At 35.2% G+C, this 17,780-nt stretch overlaps 1 protein-coding gene across 1 annotated transcript; it reads right to left on the bottom strand.

Annotated features, from left to right (window-relative positions):
• Positions 1-411: 411 nt before the first annotated feature.
• On the bottom strand, positions 412-1,965 carry LOC135848327 (putative mediator of RNA polymerase II transcription subunit 29). Its single transcript, XM_065368224.1, has one exon. It carries the CDS (start codon positions 1,963-1,965, stop codon positions 412-414), a length of 1,554 nt encoding a protein of 517 aa, XP_065224296.1.
• Positions 1,966-17,780: the final 15,815 nt, after the last annotated feature.

Below are 17,780 nucleotides of genomic sequence, written 5' to 3' on the forward strand. Positions count from 1 at the left end.
CGCCTAATTTTTGGAATTTCCTGGAAAACTATCACCTGTTAAAAGTAAACACCAAGAATTTAAAAAAATTAATTAATAGTAATTACTTTTACTGATCAAAGTTTTTCTACGCTAGCAAAATGCTAGCTTCTTGCTAGCATAATTTGCGCTAGCGTAAATGGTGCCGGAATATGAGACACTTTTTGCAAAAATTGCTAGCAAATCAGTCGCGATTTAGTCGCATGTACGTAGCAGAATGCAGAGCAAAGTGCCAACAAAATGCTAGCTTTTTGCTAGCTTTGTGCCAGCTACGTGCTAGCTATTTGTGCGCAATTCTGCTACTCTAATGCGACCTAATCGCAACTGATTTGCTAGAATTTTTTTAAAAAAGTGTCTCAAATTCCGGCACCATTTACGCTAGCACAAAATTTGCTAGCATTTGGTCAACTGGGTCATACCAAATTGGCGGGCATCGGGTGGCTGCGCGATGTTCTCTGGAATATTGCTCATGTTACTTGCATGAGTACGCGGTTGAGAACGTGATCTCTCTTCGTCATTCCGCGTAAGGCGCGCGAGCCTATTTTCTAAGTCAACTATTCGCTGGTTCATGACTTGCATAAGTCCAGCTTCTCTGATTCTCGCCTCTCGCTCAGCTTTAAGCTCATTTGCGAGGTTAGCGACATTATTCATCGTCTGAGTCAAATTTTCGCCATGATTACCCTGAGCAGTGGTCAGCTGATCCCTCAACTGGTCATGACGAGTCCTCCATGTTTGACCGACCTCTCTTAAAGCACTCAGCTGTTGTTGAGTCACTTGGTTCAACGTATTATGAACATCTCCCAGGTCGCCACGCGTCTGAGACAAATATGCTTCGACATTTTCAACCCTGTTACTGATCAACTCGCAGTTGTCACGAAACGAAGGAATACTTTCGTCAACATAAGCCTCTAGCGACCCATTCGGCTGTCTATTTTGCACACGAACCAGTTGGTACTCAACTGACTGTTGCACAGGCCTAAAGTCATATGTACGCCATTCGCGCTGTTGTGCATTTGTGGCACTCGGCGCCACGCGTGTGTTGACATTTACACCTGCGACAGCTTGGGTATTCGTCTGTGTATACATAGGAGGGGGTCCCACCGAATAGGGGGGAGGAGGTTCATCTCTAACATAAGCAGGGGGAGGGTCAGCTTCCCTCAAATTACGAAACGCTGGAAGGTTGCCAATTGGCACCTCTTCGGTATTGATTCGCTGTGGAATGACTCTCGAATTGTCAATTCCCAGCTCACGTGAGCGTTGCGAAATTTCGCGTATCACCTCAGCTTCCAAATCTGAGTCAGAGTCATCTTCGACAATTGGTCTATTATTTGGCTCAGGGTTCGTTCTTGAGCCATCTGTGAATAAAATAGACCTTGGGTCACCAATCATATGATCGAGTGCACTAGGTGCACGACTGGTTTGACCATTTGACAAGCGACTGCTTGTCGACACATTTAGGTTTGGTTGGCAGACTGTCACCTGGGTGTCAGCCTGACCATGACTAATCGACGTGTTGTTGACCGAATTTGAGCTTTCTACTCGTCTAAAGCCCATCGTTTGTACATCGCCGGTACTCTGCTGGTTTTGAGCACCTGTGTTTGAGTTGCCAGATACGACAAGGTTGGACAGAGCTTGCTCCATGTCCAAACTCGCTTGATCTGCGTCAATCTGCGACTGTACTTGCCCCGAGTCCGCCAGATTTCTCACCGAGTCAGAATTATTATTCCTACGTCTGTGAAAAGTGTCATGTAACCTTTCGTTACAAGCTACCGCGGCAGATCTTTGAACTCGAGGTATCTGAGATGAGGTAGGACTATTCGAGCGAGTGTTGCTGGTATTTGAGCCAATGCTACGTCTATACTCAGTCAACTGATCTAAATTGTTATTATTTTGTACTCCAGGTTGCCTACCGCGTCCTGCGGCACCGTTAGCGGCGTTGCCACTCATAGCAACTGGAACACTACGACAAATTCAGGTAGGTTAGTGCTGTATAGGGGTCCGTGACCTCCTACACCACTTTCGTTGCAGGAAAAAACCTGCACGCGACTGTCACCTGGGTGTCAGTTGACACACAAGTGAAAAACACTACTTAACGTTATAACACTTTAAAACGAACGTTAACACTCGCGGAATACGATCACATCGCGAAAAACGAACAAATAACGTAATAAAAAACGAAACAAAGTAAACAAGCACTGACTAACCTGCGTAAACGTGTGGTTTGCTGGAAAAATCAATTTCCAGGAGACCCCAACCGCGTTGGTGCGCCAATGTTAGGGGGAAATACTACGTTTCCTCCGGTGAGGGGTAGATATCCACTGTCTCGCCCCCAAGGGGTACTACGACAATCCCAACAATATACACGGGGACTTATACGTCAACAAACCAATGAAGAGGCATAGCACTGTTCATACACTATTTATTCACATATAAGTAAATGGTCACCTAGTCATATAGGTGACACGGTACAATACGGTGGTATTCTTCTGCTGAGCGTCGTATATAAACGTAGAGGCCAGCGTTAAAGCTCTGCTACGTCAATAAGATAATATACAACTGCACAGAGGCAGGAGCTTTCGGCAGGGTCTACCTCTGGTTGGAACGAATCCACCAGAGGGCGCTAGTCTAGCTAGCTTACCCCCAGCCTGGGCATAATTCCCTACCAGGTAGGTAACTAGGAGTCCCTAGTCCCCACTACAGTTGTCTCTTTTCAGCAAAATTGCTAAATAGTTTTGTTTTTTGCCCAAAAATTCCCACGAATTCCTGCCTTTTGCAATTTTGATGAAGTCTCGGTAATCTGCTAAACTCAGCAAAAGGTCCCATTTTTTGTTTAAATTGTCAAAAGGACCCGTTTTCTGCCAAAAATTTCTGATAATACATACCTAATTGTGTTTTTTTTCTCGCTAAAAATTTCCAAAAATTCGCACTTTAATTTCCAAAAAAATCAAATCATAAAAAGTTCTTTTTTTCTATTTTTTTTTTGATTTTTTACTGCAATAATAGGTATGTTTTGTTACTTATTTCAAAGTTGCCAAAAATCCTAGTTTCATGCCAAAAATTGTTAAATATTGTGATTTCTCGAAAATTTTTCCAAAAAGCTTCATTTCTTCCCTAAATTTTATTTTCTTGCAATTGTCAAAAATTCAGAAGAAAGCATTTGCTATTTCTACAAAAAATTCGAAAAAATGTCACTGTCTAGCTAATAAATAGCCAAAAAGTCCTAATTTGTTTCTAAAATTGTAAATCTTGCTTCTTTATTGAAAATATCGATGAAAAATATCACATTTTAACAAAATTACCTTACTACCAAAAAAATCTCATTTTCTTTTCAAAAATTAAGCAACCAAAAGTTGAGATTTGTTGCCAACAATTATAACCAGAAAGTACCAAATTTTCCTTTAGTAGCGAAATTGCTGAAAGATTCCCCTTTTTTTTCCTAAAAATTGCTACAGAAGCCTTTTTGCCTTTTGCTGAAATTTCTGTCAAAGTCTTGTTTTCGACCAAAACTAGGAAAAAAGCTCACCTTTGTCTAAATTGCCAAAAAGTCTAGTTTTTTTCAAAGATGGTTAAAAATTGTGATTTTGTTTGCTAAAAATTCCAAACAGTATCACTCTTTTCCAAAAATTGCACTTTTTTTTCGTTACCTACCTAATAAGTTGGTTTTTTGCCAGAAATTTTTAAAAATCCCTTTTTTTGCTAAAATCGTACAAGTTTTGATTTTTTGATAGAATATTTCAAAGAACTCTAAATTGTCACAAAACACAAAATTTGCCAAAAAAGCCCTGCCTTTTGCTAAAAATTTTGTCATGGTCACGTTTTCAATCTTACCAAAAATTGCTAAAAATTGTGTTTTTTTTTGCTGAAAATTCCAAAAAATCTCACTCTTTTCCAAGAATTGTCCTAATGAGTCCCTTTTTTTTTTTTACCAGAAATTATTTCTTTTGATATAATTGTTCAAAGTCTCGCTTTTTACCAGAAATTGCGAAAATTCCCACTTAAATCTGACAAAAAATCTTGCTTTTGTTATAAGCACGAGCTTTGCTAAGTTATGTGTTAGGGGTGTTCTATGGAATTAAACTGATTTGATCGACTTCTCCTTTGAATGGGATCAAAATTGATGTGAAAATACCAAGTCAGTTTGCGCAATCGAATTTCGACCCTGTAAGAAAAAAATTGAATTTTCCCTTGATCTTTGGAATTTCTTAAATCAGGACGAATACCAGAAAATGTCACCCCAATTATTTGATAATTACATATAATTTTTTTACAGCCACATAACTTTGATTTCCAATCCACGAAACTAACTGGGTAGATATCTGATAAAAAAGCATCTCACAAAAAAAAAAATGAACAACACCAACAAAAACTCAACTCACAGTCGAGTTATTAGCATTATTATAACCGCATATAAGATGGTATAAAAGTGAACCCACTTTTAGCTCGCTATAATCCCTTCATTTTCCTATAGCACTTCACAGTCCCGTAAAGAGATATCGTTAATATAAAGAAATTACCGTGTAAAAGCAAGGCGAGGTATAAAATTTGCGTCACCTTAAAAAGGTTGTTAGCACTCGAGTGAAATGGTGGTCTCGTTTTTTCAGTGTTTTCCGCGTGTATTGTACTCGTAGTAAGTCCTTAGCATAGGGCACAATGCGGAAACTATATTCTACGATGAAAATTATCGATATAATAAAAGAACACAGAATGATGGTGTGGTTCAGCTTCCTACGCTTAAGCTACCTACCTACCTAAACTTTATATGGGTATGCAGCAGCCGTGCACATAAGGCTGAAAAAAAAACACAAGACTAGCCAAAGTTGAAAAAAAAAAGCTAAAAACTTTTATCTAAAAATACACCCAAGCTGTATACTTTGTATTTACGTAGGTACGTCATATATGTATGTATATAGTAGCCTATACAGTACAGCAAGCAGCAATACTACCACCGCTACTAAAACTACGTACTACTACGGTGAGATCAAAAGTAATAATTTCATTGTTTATTGCACGTGCTTTCGCGCTTTAAATGATCATAAATTTTCCTGTCTCGGCACTTTAAGAGTACATGAATAATACAAAAGAATCTACCCTGGCTAAGAAGATGCAATATATTCGATACTGGAAAAGACCCGAAGTGCAGGGTGGTGGTACATGATGCATCGGAACGGAGGCCAAGGAGATTGGGTACCATGAAGGGTGAGGTGAAGACGAAAGGGAAGTTTTGGAAAATAACGTGTGGTAATAGCAGGACTAGGAGGACGATGATGACGATCCCCCTCGAAAAACATACACCATCACCCTGCAGCGTAAGCAAAGATGTGGTAGGACGAGCTCTTATTAACGTGACTCAGCGCCCTTTTTAAATGACTCAATATATGAGGCTGTGTTACACGTATAATGCTTTTTAAGTTACAGGCTTTGGTCTCTCGGCCTCGGTGATCGTGTGGCTGTGGTGTTCTCTCTCTCTCACACACTCATTTAAAATACACGAAACCATTTCTATATATATGTTCGTAGCTATAGGTACTGTACATACTACATACCTTTAGGTATATTGTATACGAGATGAGGAGTATACCAACTAAACAAATTGTCTCGGTAAATTTCACCTTTATGAGAAAATATACGTATAAGGCAACGCTTGATGGTAAAAAATTTGCTAAGCTGAATAATTTATACGACCGGAGCAAGATGTTAAGAAAAATGCTTGAAAAATCGCTGGCAGATTTGTTAAAAAATATGACGAGGTTGGGTGATAAATGAATCCAGGTTAGGTTAGGTTGAGTAAGTAGCTTTTGAATGGTTTTTTTTTGAGAGGGGGAGTGAATATGACGTGGAATTGTAGGAATACATTATGTTGAGGGGTTCTTTTCAGTCTAAAATTTGCACAATTGGTCTTATTTTATTGCAGAAAAGAGTGGAGAATGTAATAATGCATTATTTCAATATTAAAGAAAATATCTACAGCGAAATAAAAATAGAAAATAAATAATACAACGATATGTGACACGTGTAAATAAACCTTCAATGGTTATTTGATTCTTGCACCAGCACACGCAAATATAATTTGTACACCAGCTAGTATAGTTTCCAAATTCGACACGTTCTTTGCCTTTGCAACCAGCGACCAGCCCTTTCTCTCTCATCCAATATTGCTAGAAATATTTCAACGTCGAGTTGTTCCAAGTTCCAATACACATGAAAAAACGATGCATGAGTATTGAGTATATTACTCGCGAAGAATTGCACCAAATTTACCACCACCAGCTCGTCGTTTCTACCCTTCGTCTCGTATGTTTTCTTATTACTTCCTTATTTTTTATTTTTATTTTTCATTTCACCCCTTCGCGATATATATACTCACTCAGTTGTATTGAATTTGATGACTTTTTCACCCCCAAGTATCATTACGTCGCTTGGAAGTTTTGTCAGTTTTTTTAGGGTCAAATTTGGCGAGTGAGGAACGAAAGGAAAGGAAAAGACCCGTATAATGCTATACGATCAATTTCGTGATAGGTTTTTTAAATTCTGGTGTAAGTTTTAAATCAAGTTAATTTATTTAATTGATGCTGCATTATTTAGATTTTTGGATGTGTTATCGTTTCAAAGGCTGGAGAGAAACGAGAGGAAGCGAATGGCATGGCTGACTCTTTTTAGTGTGCGTAGCACACTATCACTTGTGGTCTGTAGTTACATGAAATTGTTAAAATTTGAACCAAAAAAAAAACAAAATACCTACAAAAAGTGGAGAAAAGGCCATATTAAAAGGGAAGCCAACGTCACATTTTTATTAATTTAAAACCAGTAAGGGTAGATGTTGAATTTTCAAAATTAATGATAAAAAATATCAACTCGAGATGAAATTTTTAAATTTTCAAATTTTTATGAACCATTGTGTCGGGATACCTGGCTCTTTTATTTAAAAAAACAAGCTCATTAAAAACTGTTTTAAAATTAGACAATGGGAATGAACAATAACTTTGGGTTAAATAAAAGATTTTCTAATTTTAAGAGGCTTTTTGTACGACCCATTATGCGAGTCTTCCTCTTTTATAAATTAAAAATGAATAGGTACTTGCCTATTTGAAGTGAATTTTGTGGAAATTCCATTGAGATAAGAATTTTTACTACGTGTTGTGAGATTTTGGAACATTTCTTCTGTTCAAATTTCATTCCTAATCTTTTTTAACCTCCATTGTGAATGGAGCTATTAAAAAATAAATTTGAGAAGCCAGAGGGGAGGTTTTATGATTCATTGTGTTCGAATATCTGGCTATTTCATGAATTGAAAATGAATTCCTACCTTTTGTGAAGTGAATTTCGAGTAGATTCTATTGAGATAAAAATTTTTACTACCTGCTGTGATATTTTGGAACATTTCTTTTGTTGAAATTTTATTTCCAACTTTTTGTTTTACCTTCCCCCCTCCCATTGGGTTACAAGAGGAATCGAAGTTTAAGAATCACGGGTGCTGATTTCGATTTTCTACTTTTCAGACCCCCCTCCCTCCCCCTCAAAATACCTATTATAAAAAATGCAAAATGATGTGTGATACATTGTCTGTTGAGTTTTCGACAGTGCTGAAGCCAGAATTCGAATATCTGCTTACTTTATCTATTCGACTAATTTGAACCCCCCCTCCCTTCCTCTCTCCGTCCTTCCCTCCCTCCAAGGTCATCATATTCAGAATGTGTACCAAAATATTCAAAATCATATGTGACGCATCGTTTGTTAGGTTTTGGAAGGTTTCAACTGTTCCCAACTCTCCCCCTCCCCCTTCCAAATGGTAATAAACATCCCAACACTCCCCCTTCACCTCCCTTTCTTGATGGTAACAGAAATTCTAAAAAAATCAAAATGACGCGAGACACTTCGTTTGGCAAGTTTTCAAAGTTTTTTTTTTCCATAGATAATTATATTTAATTAAGCAAGTTCAAACATTTGCTTACTTTTTCAATATAACTCTCCTGAACGCCCTCTCTTCCCCACCCAAAAGGAGGTCAAAATTCAAAATGACATCAATTTTTCGTATTTTGTTTTTTTGTGATGGGGAGGGTGGGGGGGGGAATTTTTCAAAAAATTTGTAGAAAAAAAAACAGGGAAAGTCCCCCTCTGCAAAATTTTGTTTAGAAATTTAGTTACACCTTAAGATATAACATAGGTACCTATATTTTTTGTGGAGCTCTAAAATTGGTGCAACATGCTCAAAAAATCAAAATTTTGCAATAAAAAAACGTGCTTTTTTGTAATTTCTTGCTGTGTTTGAACTTATGTAAGGTGGCATTATGGCCTCACTGTCTTGGCAGTGCATTATGTAATGATTCCTTAAGTTGGTGAGATCCTATAGGGTACGATAATTCGATCCTTTAGGTCTTGACAACTTAGGGATCGTTTGATTTATTAAGGTAAGAAGCAAGTACTTACTCGCAAATTCGAAGGGTGTACTCGAGAATCAGCCGGGGTTTGCATTCTTAACATTTTTATGTTTCCCATATTTGGATAAAGTGGTGCTAGCTTATAATCTCTCAAGATCAACCCAAAACTGCAGGTATAACTTTAGATAGATTCGATCTTGAGATCACTTCTTGTTCATTGTTTGTGGTAGAAACGTGAGTCAGAATGGTCCTAAGCGATCTATGAATCGTTGTTCTGAGCAATCAGTCCTCTGCCTTAGTATATAGAGGCTAAGGAGAGTAAATGTGTATTTCAATAGTTTTAAGACAAATTCAATCCCCTTTGCAGGAATAGTTAATGTGATTTTGACACGTGATTAGGTAAATCAAACATAGTGTATTCTCCTAATCTCGTTTATAGCGGTAAATGTGTATATTTCAAAAAACCTTATACATATTTAAGAGAGTTAATGTGATTTGACTATAACGATTACATTGGTGAAACGAATCTGTGTTTTAATTATTTCGCGAATCCGTGAGCCTAATTAATGCATTGATCTGTTTATTATGTTGACATACACGACACTTATGTGGTATAAGCTGGGCTAGCAAGGGGTAAGTACTCGTAAAATAGTTTCTTCTTGATATAAAAATATTTGTATAAGAATATTTTCAATCTTTCACTCGTTAGGGAATTATCCTCATTCTTCCACCATATTGCATTTGTGCTTGAATACAGTCTAACACTTTCAAGGTCAAAATTTTTGGAAAAAATTAAGTTTCAAGCAACGTTCATAAAAAGACATCCAAATTAACATTTTCCATTTCTGAGCCTCGAACCTAGGTAAAAATAAATTCATTACAATATGCTATACCCTTTGGTGCGACAAAATTGTTCTTGGAATTTTTTTTGGTAAAAAAGTGAAATTTTTGTGGTGATTTAGAAAAATTTTTGTTGTGGAAATTTTAAATAATTTTTTGGTAGTGATTGATTTTATTTTTTCTTCAATTTACAATTTTTTTGTATTGTCCTAAATTTTTCTAGTGTAATATGATTCAAAATAAATTTTCTTGCTATGAAACTTTAAATTTAATCTTAAATGAGTTTTATCAGTTGAATTTAATGCATTTTTTTAAAATGATGTACCTAACATTATTTTTCGTGATGAATACTTAAACGTTTCAGTGTTGTTTTCTCTGGTGTTAAATTTAGTGAATTTTTTTGTGAGAACTTCAATCATGTAAAGGGAGGTAGTTGTATTTTATTGTGGTGTTGAAAAATATTCAATTTTTTGGTGGCAATTTAGTACCCCATTTGAAATGTTTTCAAACTTCAAATGAACTTTTTTGTAGTGATTTTTGATGGATTGTTTTTTTTTCGTTATTATTAAAATGAATTTCCCAGTGACGATTTAGAATTTTTTTTTCAATTTTGAATGAGCTATGCATACCTACTGTTTTAAAGACATTATTAAAATTACAGGCTTTTAAATTAAATTGATTCTCTTTCATCAAAATGGAGACTTGAATTTTTGAAATTTTTGGAATTTACAAAACAAATTTAAATGGTCACCTTAATTATAATTTTTCAGTTCAATTTTTTTGAAAACGACAGAATAAAAAACTTTGTTTTTCTTTATTATTTTTCTTTATTTATTTCATAAGCTGTATTGGAGGCTTGCTGATTAAGGGTTCAATTAATAACATTACTGTTTGAGATACGACCTTGAAATGACATTCAAAGAAAAAATTCATTCACCTCACAACAACTATACGTAAGTACATATCATTCTCATCTGTCATCTCACACTTCACTCTCACTCTCCATCTATGCTCTCATACCAGAAAAACGATGTCTTGGTTGCAGGTTCCCGCCAAGTTGATTAGATATCAACAAATGCTAATGGAATTGAACCGCTTCACGTTAAATAATATATTATAATACTTATTACAAAACACATTATTTCGAGAAAACTCTAGCATAAGAAGTTTACCGTATGTGTCACTCGACTTCAACTCGCTGTACAAAGTTTTGAATAATTTTTATCAATTTTATGCGAGAGAAACTTTAGGTAGGTACCCGACTATACAGATTGAAGATACTGCTCGTATAGCGAGAGCATCGTGTCGATGACGTTCTCTGAAATTTTGTGTGCACGTCGGTATGGTATCTTACGAGTTACCTAATTTAACATTGAATCTGGTGTTTTTGAAATTCTGACGGGCGACAAATGTCACTATTCAATTAGCTATTGTTGGGTAGATTACAGATAGAAAAGCAATTATCGTGAAAGAAATAATTGCATAGGTTTGTGTGGGTTTACAAGAGGTAACTTGAAACTTAACAGCTGTTTTCAAATACGGAGGATCTTCATGCATACGTGATTAGATAGGTACGTATCATCTTGAATGTAAACTGAAAAGTCAAATAAATTTCAGTGATACATATTATACCTATCAGTTTCAGGACTAACTCACTGGTGCTTTAAATTTTTCCAAAACTTTTCCAGCAGATTTGTATCAAGTTGCTACCAATAACTCTTAATTGTAAAAAAATAACTATGTATTAGTCGAAATAATATTTACGGCAAACTGAGTAGGCAATTTTATTAACACCATTACGATTGTCACACATCAAAACTATTAGTCCGGCATATGACAATAGGAGTAATTGCACCCCCCCCCCGATCCTCCGGGACAACTTTTTTCTTAAAGGGGACATCCTAAGGAACATTTTAAAGCAAACTTGCCCGAAAAAAATGTTGGCCTTACTTCCAAAATGGCGGCCTTTTTGATTGACAGGTCACCCGAAATCGCAGATTTTGCCTTTCAACATAGGACTTGCACGACATTTTTCAAACTTTACAAAGGCAGATCGAAAGATCATGCAAAACTTCATCACCTGTCAAAATTTCAAGTGCTAAAGTGCGTTTTTCGATTTTTGGCGAATTTTTGAAAATCGAATTTAGGCCAAAAATGAGGGGAAAAATCAAAATTTTACCAAATTGACCAAGATAGCTGAAATTTAGGAAATACCCTATTTTCGACATGCCAAATCGATTGGAAACGATTTCAACCCGTTTTGAGCAGTTCTGGAGCCTCCAGCAGATTTTTGAAACCCGAAATTCCCACAAAATTCAATCAAATTGGAGTTGTATAGCTAAAAGTTATTCTAAAAACTAATTTCAATACGCTACGAAGTACTGCAGGCGAATTTCAAGTCGTTTTGGAGCCTCCATGTGACTTTTTGAAAATTCCCGAAGCCTCCGGCAGATTTTTGAAACTTTAAATTTTCACAAAATTTCATCAAATGGAGATGGAAAGCAGAAATTTACTCTACACTCTAATTTTAACACCCTCTGAAGACGACTTCAGGAGGGTTCAAGTCATTTTAGAGCCACCAGTGACTTTTTTGAAAATTACTGGAGCCTCCAGTGGATTTTTGAAACTTGAAATCTCTCCAACATTAGTTTATCAAATGGAGTTGGCAAGCTGAAATTTACTTCGCAGACTACATGGTGGTTTCAAATGGTTTTGAAGCTTCCAGCAACTCTTAGGAAATTTCAATTTTCCAAAAAAACGCCATACAACCTTTCAAAAAGTCGCTGGAGGCTCCAAAACGACTTGAAATCCACCAGCAGTCAACTTCGTAGCGTATTTAAATTAGTTTGCAGAATGAATTTCGACTCTCCATCTCAGTTTGATGAAATTTTGGGGAAATTTCAAGTTTCAAAAATCTACTGCAGGCTCCAGTAATTTTCAAAAAAGTCGCTGGAGGCACTAAAATGACTTGAACTCTCCTAAAGTCGTCTTCAGAGGGTGTTAAAATTGGAGTGTAGAGTAAATTTCTGCTTTCCATCTCCATTTGATGAAATTTTGTGAAAATTTAAAGTTTCAAAAATCTGCTGGAGGCTTCGGGAATTTTCAAAAAGTCACATGGAGGCTCCAAAACGACTTGAAATTCGACTGCAGTACTTCGTAGCGAATTTAAATTAGTTTTTAGAATAAATTTTAGCTTTACAACTCCAATTTGATTGAATTTTGTGGGAATTTCAAGTTTCAAAAATCTTCTGGAGGCTCCAGAACTACTTAAAACGGGTTGAAACCGTTTCAAATCGATTTGGCATGTCGAAAATAGGGTATATCCCAAATTGCAGCTTTCTTGGTCAATTTGGAAAAATTTTGATTTTTCCCTCATTTTTGGCCTAAATTCGATTTTCAAAAATTCGCCAAAAATTGAAAAACGCACTTTAGCACTTGAAATTTTGACAGATGATAAATTTTTGCATGATCTTTCGATCTACCGTTGTAAAGTTTGAAAAATTTCGTGCAAGTCCTATGTTGAAAGGCAAAATCTGCGATTTCGGCTGCCCTGTCAATCAAAATGGCCGCCATTTTGCAAGTAAGGCCAACATTTTTTTTGGAAAGTGTGCTTTAAAATGTTTTTTAGGATGTCCCCTCTAAGAAAAAAGTTGTCCCAGAGGATCGGCGGGGGGGGGGGGGGGATTAATCCTATTGTCATATGCCGGACTATATTCCATGTAATCTGAAACCAAAAAGATTTTTCCGATTCGTAAAAATAGACCTAATGAATTTTAGATTGTAAATTCCACTATAAGCAAATTCTTATCCAATTATTTTCTCTTCGTTATTAATTCACTCCAGATCAACAGTATTCGAAGGTTCAGGAAGGAACAAAAGTATTTTCACACTTTCGATTATTCAACAACCCAAACTAAATTGTCTTAGAACATTTCCTTGAAACGTCACATAACCTTTAGCTTTATATTTTCCACTAATTAAGAAGCGTAAACTTAATTAATTTTTCAACAACGAAACCCAACACCAAGAAAACTTTCTTCTATTAAAAAATTCACACAATTACCCAATTTGGAAAACTGTGAGCTGAAAAATTTACCAATTCGAGTAACATGACACGAATTTATCAAGCCAATGGCAGACATCACTTCAAAGGGAGAAAACCTAATTAATTTTTTTTTTTTTGGTACCTAGTTATTTTCACAGATTGTTTTCTTACAGGTAGAACGTAAAATCCTGCTGTAAAAAATACACTCAATTTCGTCGAGCAGAATCATTATGATAATTCGGGCACTTTAATTAAATAACTTTAATCCGATTTGGCTGACGTTTATCATACGAGCAGATAAGCAACTTCTTAGGATACCTACCTGTGCTGTAATAAGTCAGCAGAGGAAACACGAACATCTATATACGTTGGCAAAAGACAAACATATAATATAAAGGTAAATTTTACACAGCGAATATGTAAATATACAGCCGAGAAAGTTTCCTCAATGATATTTGCGACGTAGTAAAATTTCAAAACTCTGGCAAATTACCTACGACGACGATTAATTAAATAATAAAATCTCTCCACGTGAGAAAAAATATACTTAACTGAGTCTCGTATAAATGTTGGAATATTCCTCTATATTAGGTCTAATATACCATGTCACGTTTTTTTCCCAAACTCGTCTGAAAAAAAAATAAACAAGAAGCTGCCACATTGAGAAAAAATTACAAATTGAGACACATAAGGAGAAAGATGTGTGTAGTGGTTAAAAAAGAAGAAGAAGAAAAACAACGCAAAAGAGAGAAAAAGCTCTCCGAAGCCAAGAAAAATAATGTATCATTCAATGTAAGAAATACCTTTATATTTAATTCAATTATAAATGATTTGCTGGCGATACGAGCGGGATATTGCAGTCTACGATTCGATACTTGTGTAAAACGGTTTTTAAATTATAGCCCTTTTTATACTCGAGTATTTTCAATCCACGTACCAAGGTAAGCAATTTGTCCCTTTTATTGCCGATTTTGAACCTCGTTTCCGCTGCGGTCAGTCCGTTTTTTAGGGGTTCGTCGTATGGTGCAAATGTTAACTCACACATACATTACAACCGAGCAACCGTATATATCGAATAATTTCGCACTTTTGTAATCGTCTGTGCATTGACCAGTCTTTAATCATAGTGTACTCGAAAAAGCTATATCAAGTGCTCAAAATTCTACTGTGATCATCTCGAGTCATCCTTTGGTCCAAATTTATTCGAGAAATGCTTCCCCAAGACTCTCGAGAGCTTCACAGAATCCGCTGAAGACCTCAAACACGAGAAAATATTCCATTCGAGTTGCTATAATAATTACAGCTCAGTCTGCTAGCACCTTTTTTAGCGGAAAATCTTTGCTGTATTAGGAACCACTATCGGTCGACCACGTTAATAAACCATACAAAGGAGAAGTGTTATCGTCTGAGTACGAAGCGGGGCGCGAAGAGATTTTGCGGCTTGATTTAAGAGGCAGATTGAACATAGAAATCATACGTGTACGTGGCTCGGTTGTAAATTTCCGTTTAGTTAGCGCCGGCGATGGCGAAAATCGCCCGCTTCCGAGCGTTTTCCATACGCTGCTGTATCTTTTTTGACCCACAAAAAAAAAGAGAGAAGGAAGAGAGAGAAGAAAAAAAATGCCTCAAAACACACGCAAACTCCTCAATAACTAGTTGAAATATGTTACGTTGGTTGAAACACATTTTATCATTACCCGTTGTAATTCTTTTATTGCTCCCGAGTTTGCGAGGCCATTTTTTATTCATTCTTCGACGCTTCGTACTACATATTTACCTCACATACTCGAACGCAGCACCGACCGACCGAACGTAGCGTTTCTTTTGGTATCGTATTTTTCATAGTTCGATGTGAGTATTCGATTTACAAGTCGCGAAAAAAAGCTAACCGATTGTAGGCCATCCTCTCTTGTATCTCTGGAGACTAAAAAATACGTATGAGTTGTGTTCTGAAGCATAGATCTTACAAGCTTTTGAGCAGAAGAAAATTTTCGGCAAAATTTCCTCGAAATTATCCTATAACGAACTGCTGACCCGAATATGATGGCAAATTTACCAAAAACTGAAAACTTGTTGCGTTGTTTAGGCAGTTTCATCCTTCGCTGCGTTGTTAAGCGCTCTGCATGTAAATTCATGGCAGAAGTAGGTACTCTAATGTCGAATAATTTGCCTATGCAACGCCTTGTGCTTTACAGCTCGATATTAGAAAAAGTATTCAAGCAAAACGAAAAAAATCAAGTCTACATAGAATTTGTTCATTGATAAGATTAATTATTTTCGCAGCAATTCACAATTTCTTTGAGGTAAAAGTAAATTTTCAATATAAAAATGAAGTTTGAGTCACGTAACTTTTTTCCCTTTTCTAAATGGACTCTTATGAGATCAAAAAATTAACAAAATAAGTGTGTCTAATAATCTAGCAATGGAAAATGCTCAAAAAAAATTAAATTCAAAATTTTAAAAAAAGTTGTTAAAAACCAAAAACATCTTAAAAGTTGAAACTTAAAAACTAAAAATCAAAAAAAAACTTTGAATTTTAAAAAAATAATTGACATTTTCAAAATTATTACAGTTTTTTGCAGAATTACGTTCTTATAAATGGGCAATTTTTTGAAAAACTGTCATTTTTCTGCGCTGAACAATTTTTTTGCAAATTGACAATTTCACGACAATGAAATTAACCACCTTTTGCATGATGTTTTGAAGATTAACAACTTTTAAAAAAAAAATTAACAATGTTTTGACAATGGACAGTTTTTGAAAATTGACAATTTTTTCACAACTGTCAATTTTTTGCAAATCAACAATTTTTTGAAAGTTGAAAATTTCTTGCATTTTTTTTTTTTTTTTCATTTACTGAAGCGTTAAAATTTTCTTCGGTCTTTAGAGATATGTACCTACTTTATTCGCTATTAAATTTTTTCAATACCAGTTTTTAAAAAATGGTCACAATTCAAAACATTGTGCAAGATTTTTAAAAAATTATGCCAAGAATTGTCAAATGTCAAAAAACTGTACTTACTATTTTATAAAATTTGTCGATTTTTGAAACATTTTTAAAAGATTGTTAATAGCCAAGAAATTGTCAATTTTTAAAAAAAAATGTCAATTTGATAAAAATGTTAGTTTCCAAGAGAATTGTCCCAAGTTGAAAAGTGTTACTTTTTAAAAATTAAGTGGACAAACTTTTAAAAATTGTGTCAATTTTCGAAACATTGTCAAATTTTTGTAGTCAAAAAATTGTTACGTTTCAAAATTTATTTTAATTTGGTATGCATTTTCAATTTGAAAAAAATCGGCAATTTGCAAAAATACTTAATTGTTTAGAGTTGAAGTGTCCGTTTCTGAAAAAAAGGTCAAATTGCTTTCGAAAATTGTTTCAATGTTCAAAAGATTGTCCATTAAACAGTCATGAAATTGTCAATATTGGTGTCAAAAATTGGCAATTTGCAAAAAATCTTCAGTTTTTAAAAAATTGTTGATTTGCAAAAAAATTTTCAACTTTTAAAATGCCAATTTTATGGTTAAGAAATATCTTTATAATTCTGAACAATTCATTTTGCAAAATATCGGTGATGTTTTTTCAAACTGACAATTTTTATCAGATATTTTTTGGGGGGAAATTTGACAATTTCTTGGCTATAAAATTGACAACTTTCAAGTTGATATTTTTTTCAGAAATTGGCACCATTTTTTGAAATACATATGACCATTTTTCAAAAACTGGCAATGAAAAAATTGAAATAGCAAATAATGTATTCAGCTACAAAGACTGGAAAAAATGGCAGCGCTTTGGCAAAATTAGGCAAAATGAAGGGAAAATTAAAAAAAAAACAACATAATATTCAGGTGCAACTTTTTGAACTCATTATGCCAATTATAATCATTATCCAAGTTCTTGACGGAAAGTGGTGATTGAAACAAGTAATCAATACAGCGTTGGAAAGAGAAGGGAAGAGCTTTTGTGATAATGTAGATTTCATTTTAAGAAAGTAAAAATAAAAAAATAAATGCAAATAAATTATTCTTGACTTTACCAACGGGAATTTGGTGAACTGTGATCCACAATAGGGGAAGTAGAGACATCAGACATGCCCGAACATTTGATAATATCTATACTCACGTCAGGGCTTAAAAATGGACAAGTTCAATACCCCAAAATTCAGCTTTCCAGCTCAATTTTACACAATATAAGCTTGCTTTTTGCCTGACAACCGTATTTACGGCGAACTGGTTATGCAATTTTATTAACATCTTGAATAAAACTGATTTAATTGCATTATAGTGGAGGCAAATAAGAAAAAGAAAAAACATTTTTGGCTACCCAAGCTTTTATTATGAAAAATTGTCAGGGGTGGTCCCCTGAATAATTCCTGAGAACTACCACCCCACAGACCCCCGGCTACTTTTTTTATGGGGGGTTGAACCCCCCAAAATGGGTTTTTTGCAGTTTTATCCTCAGGGGTTGACTTTACGTCGAAAATAGCTTTAGTTTTGTATTC

The sequence above is a fragment of the Planococcus citri genome, chromosome 5 (assembly GCF_950023065.1).
Source record: "Planococcus citri chromosome 5, ihPlaCitr1.1, whole genome shotgun sequence".
NCBI lineage: Eukaryota > Metazoa > Arthropoda > Insecta > Hemiptera > Pseudococcidae > Planococcus > Planococcus citri.

Excerpts from the sequence above, each read along its gene's own strand:
- LOC135848327 (XM_065368224.1), bottom strand. The coding sequence starts at position 1,965 with ATGAGTGGCAACGCCGCTAACGGTGCCGCAGGACGCGGTAGGCAACCT.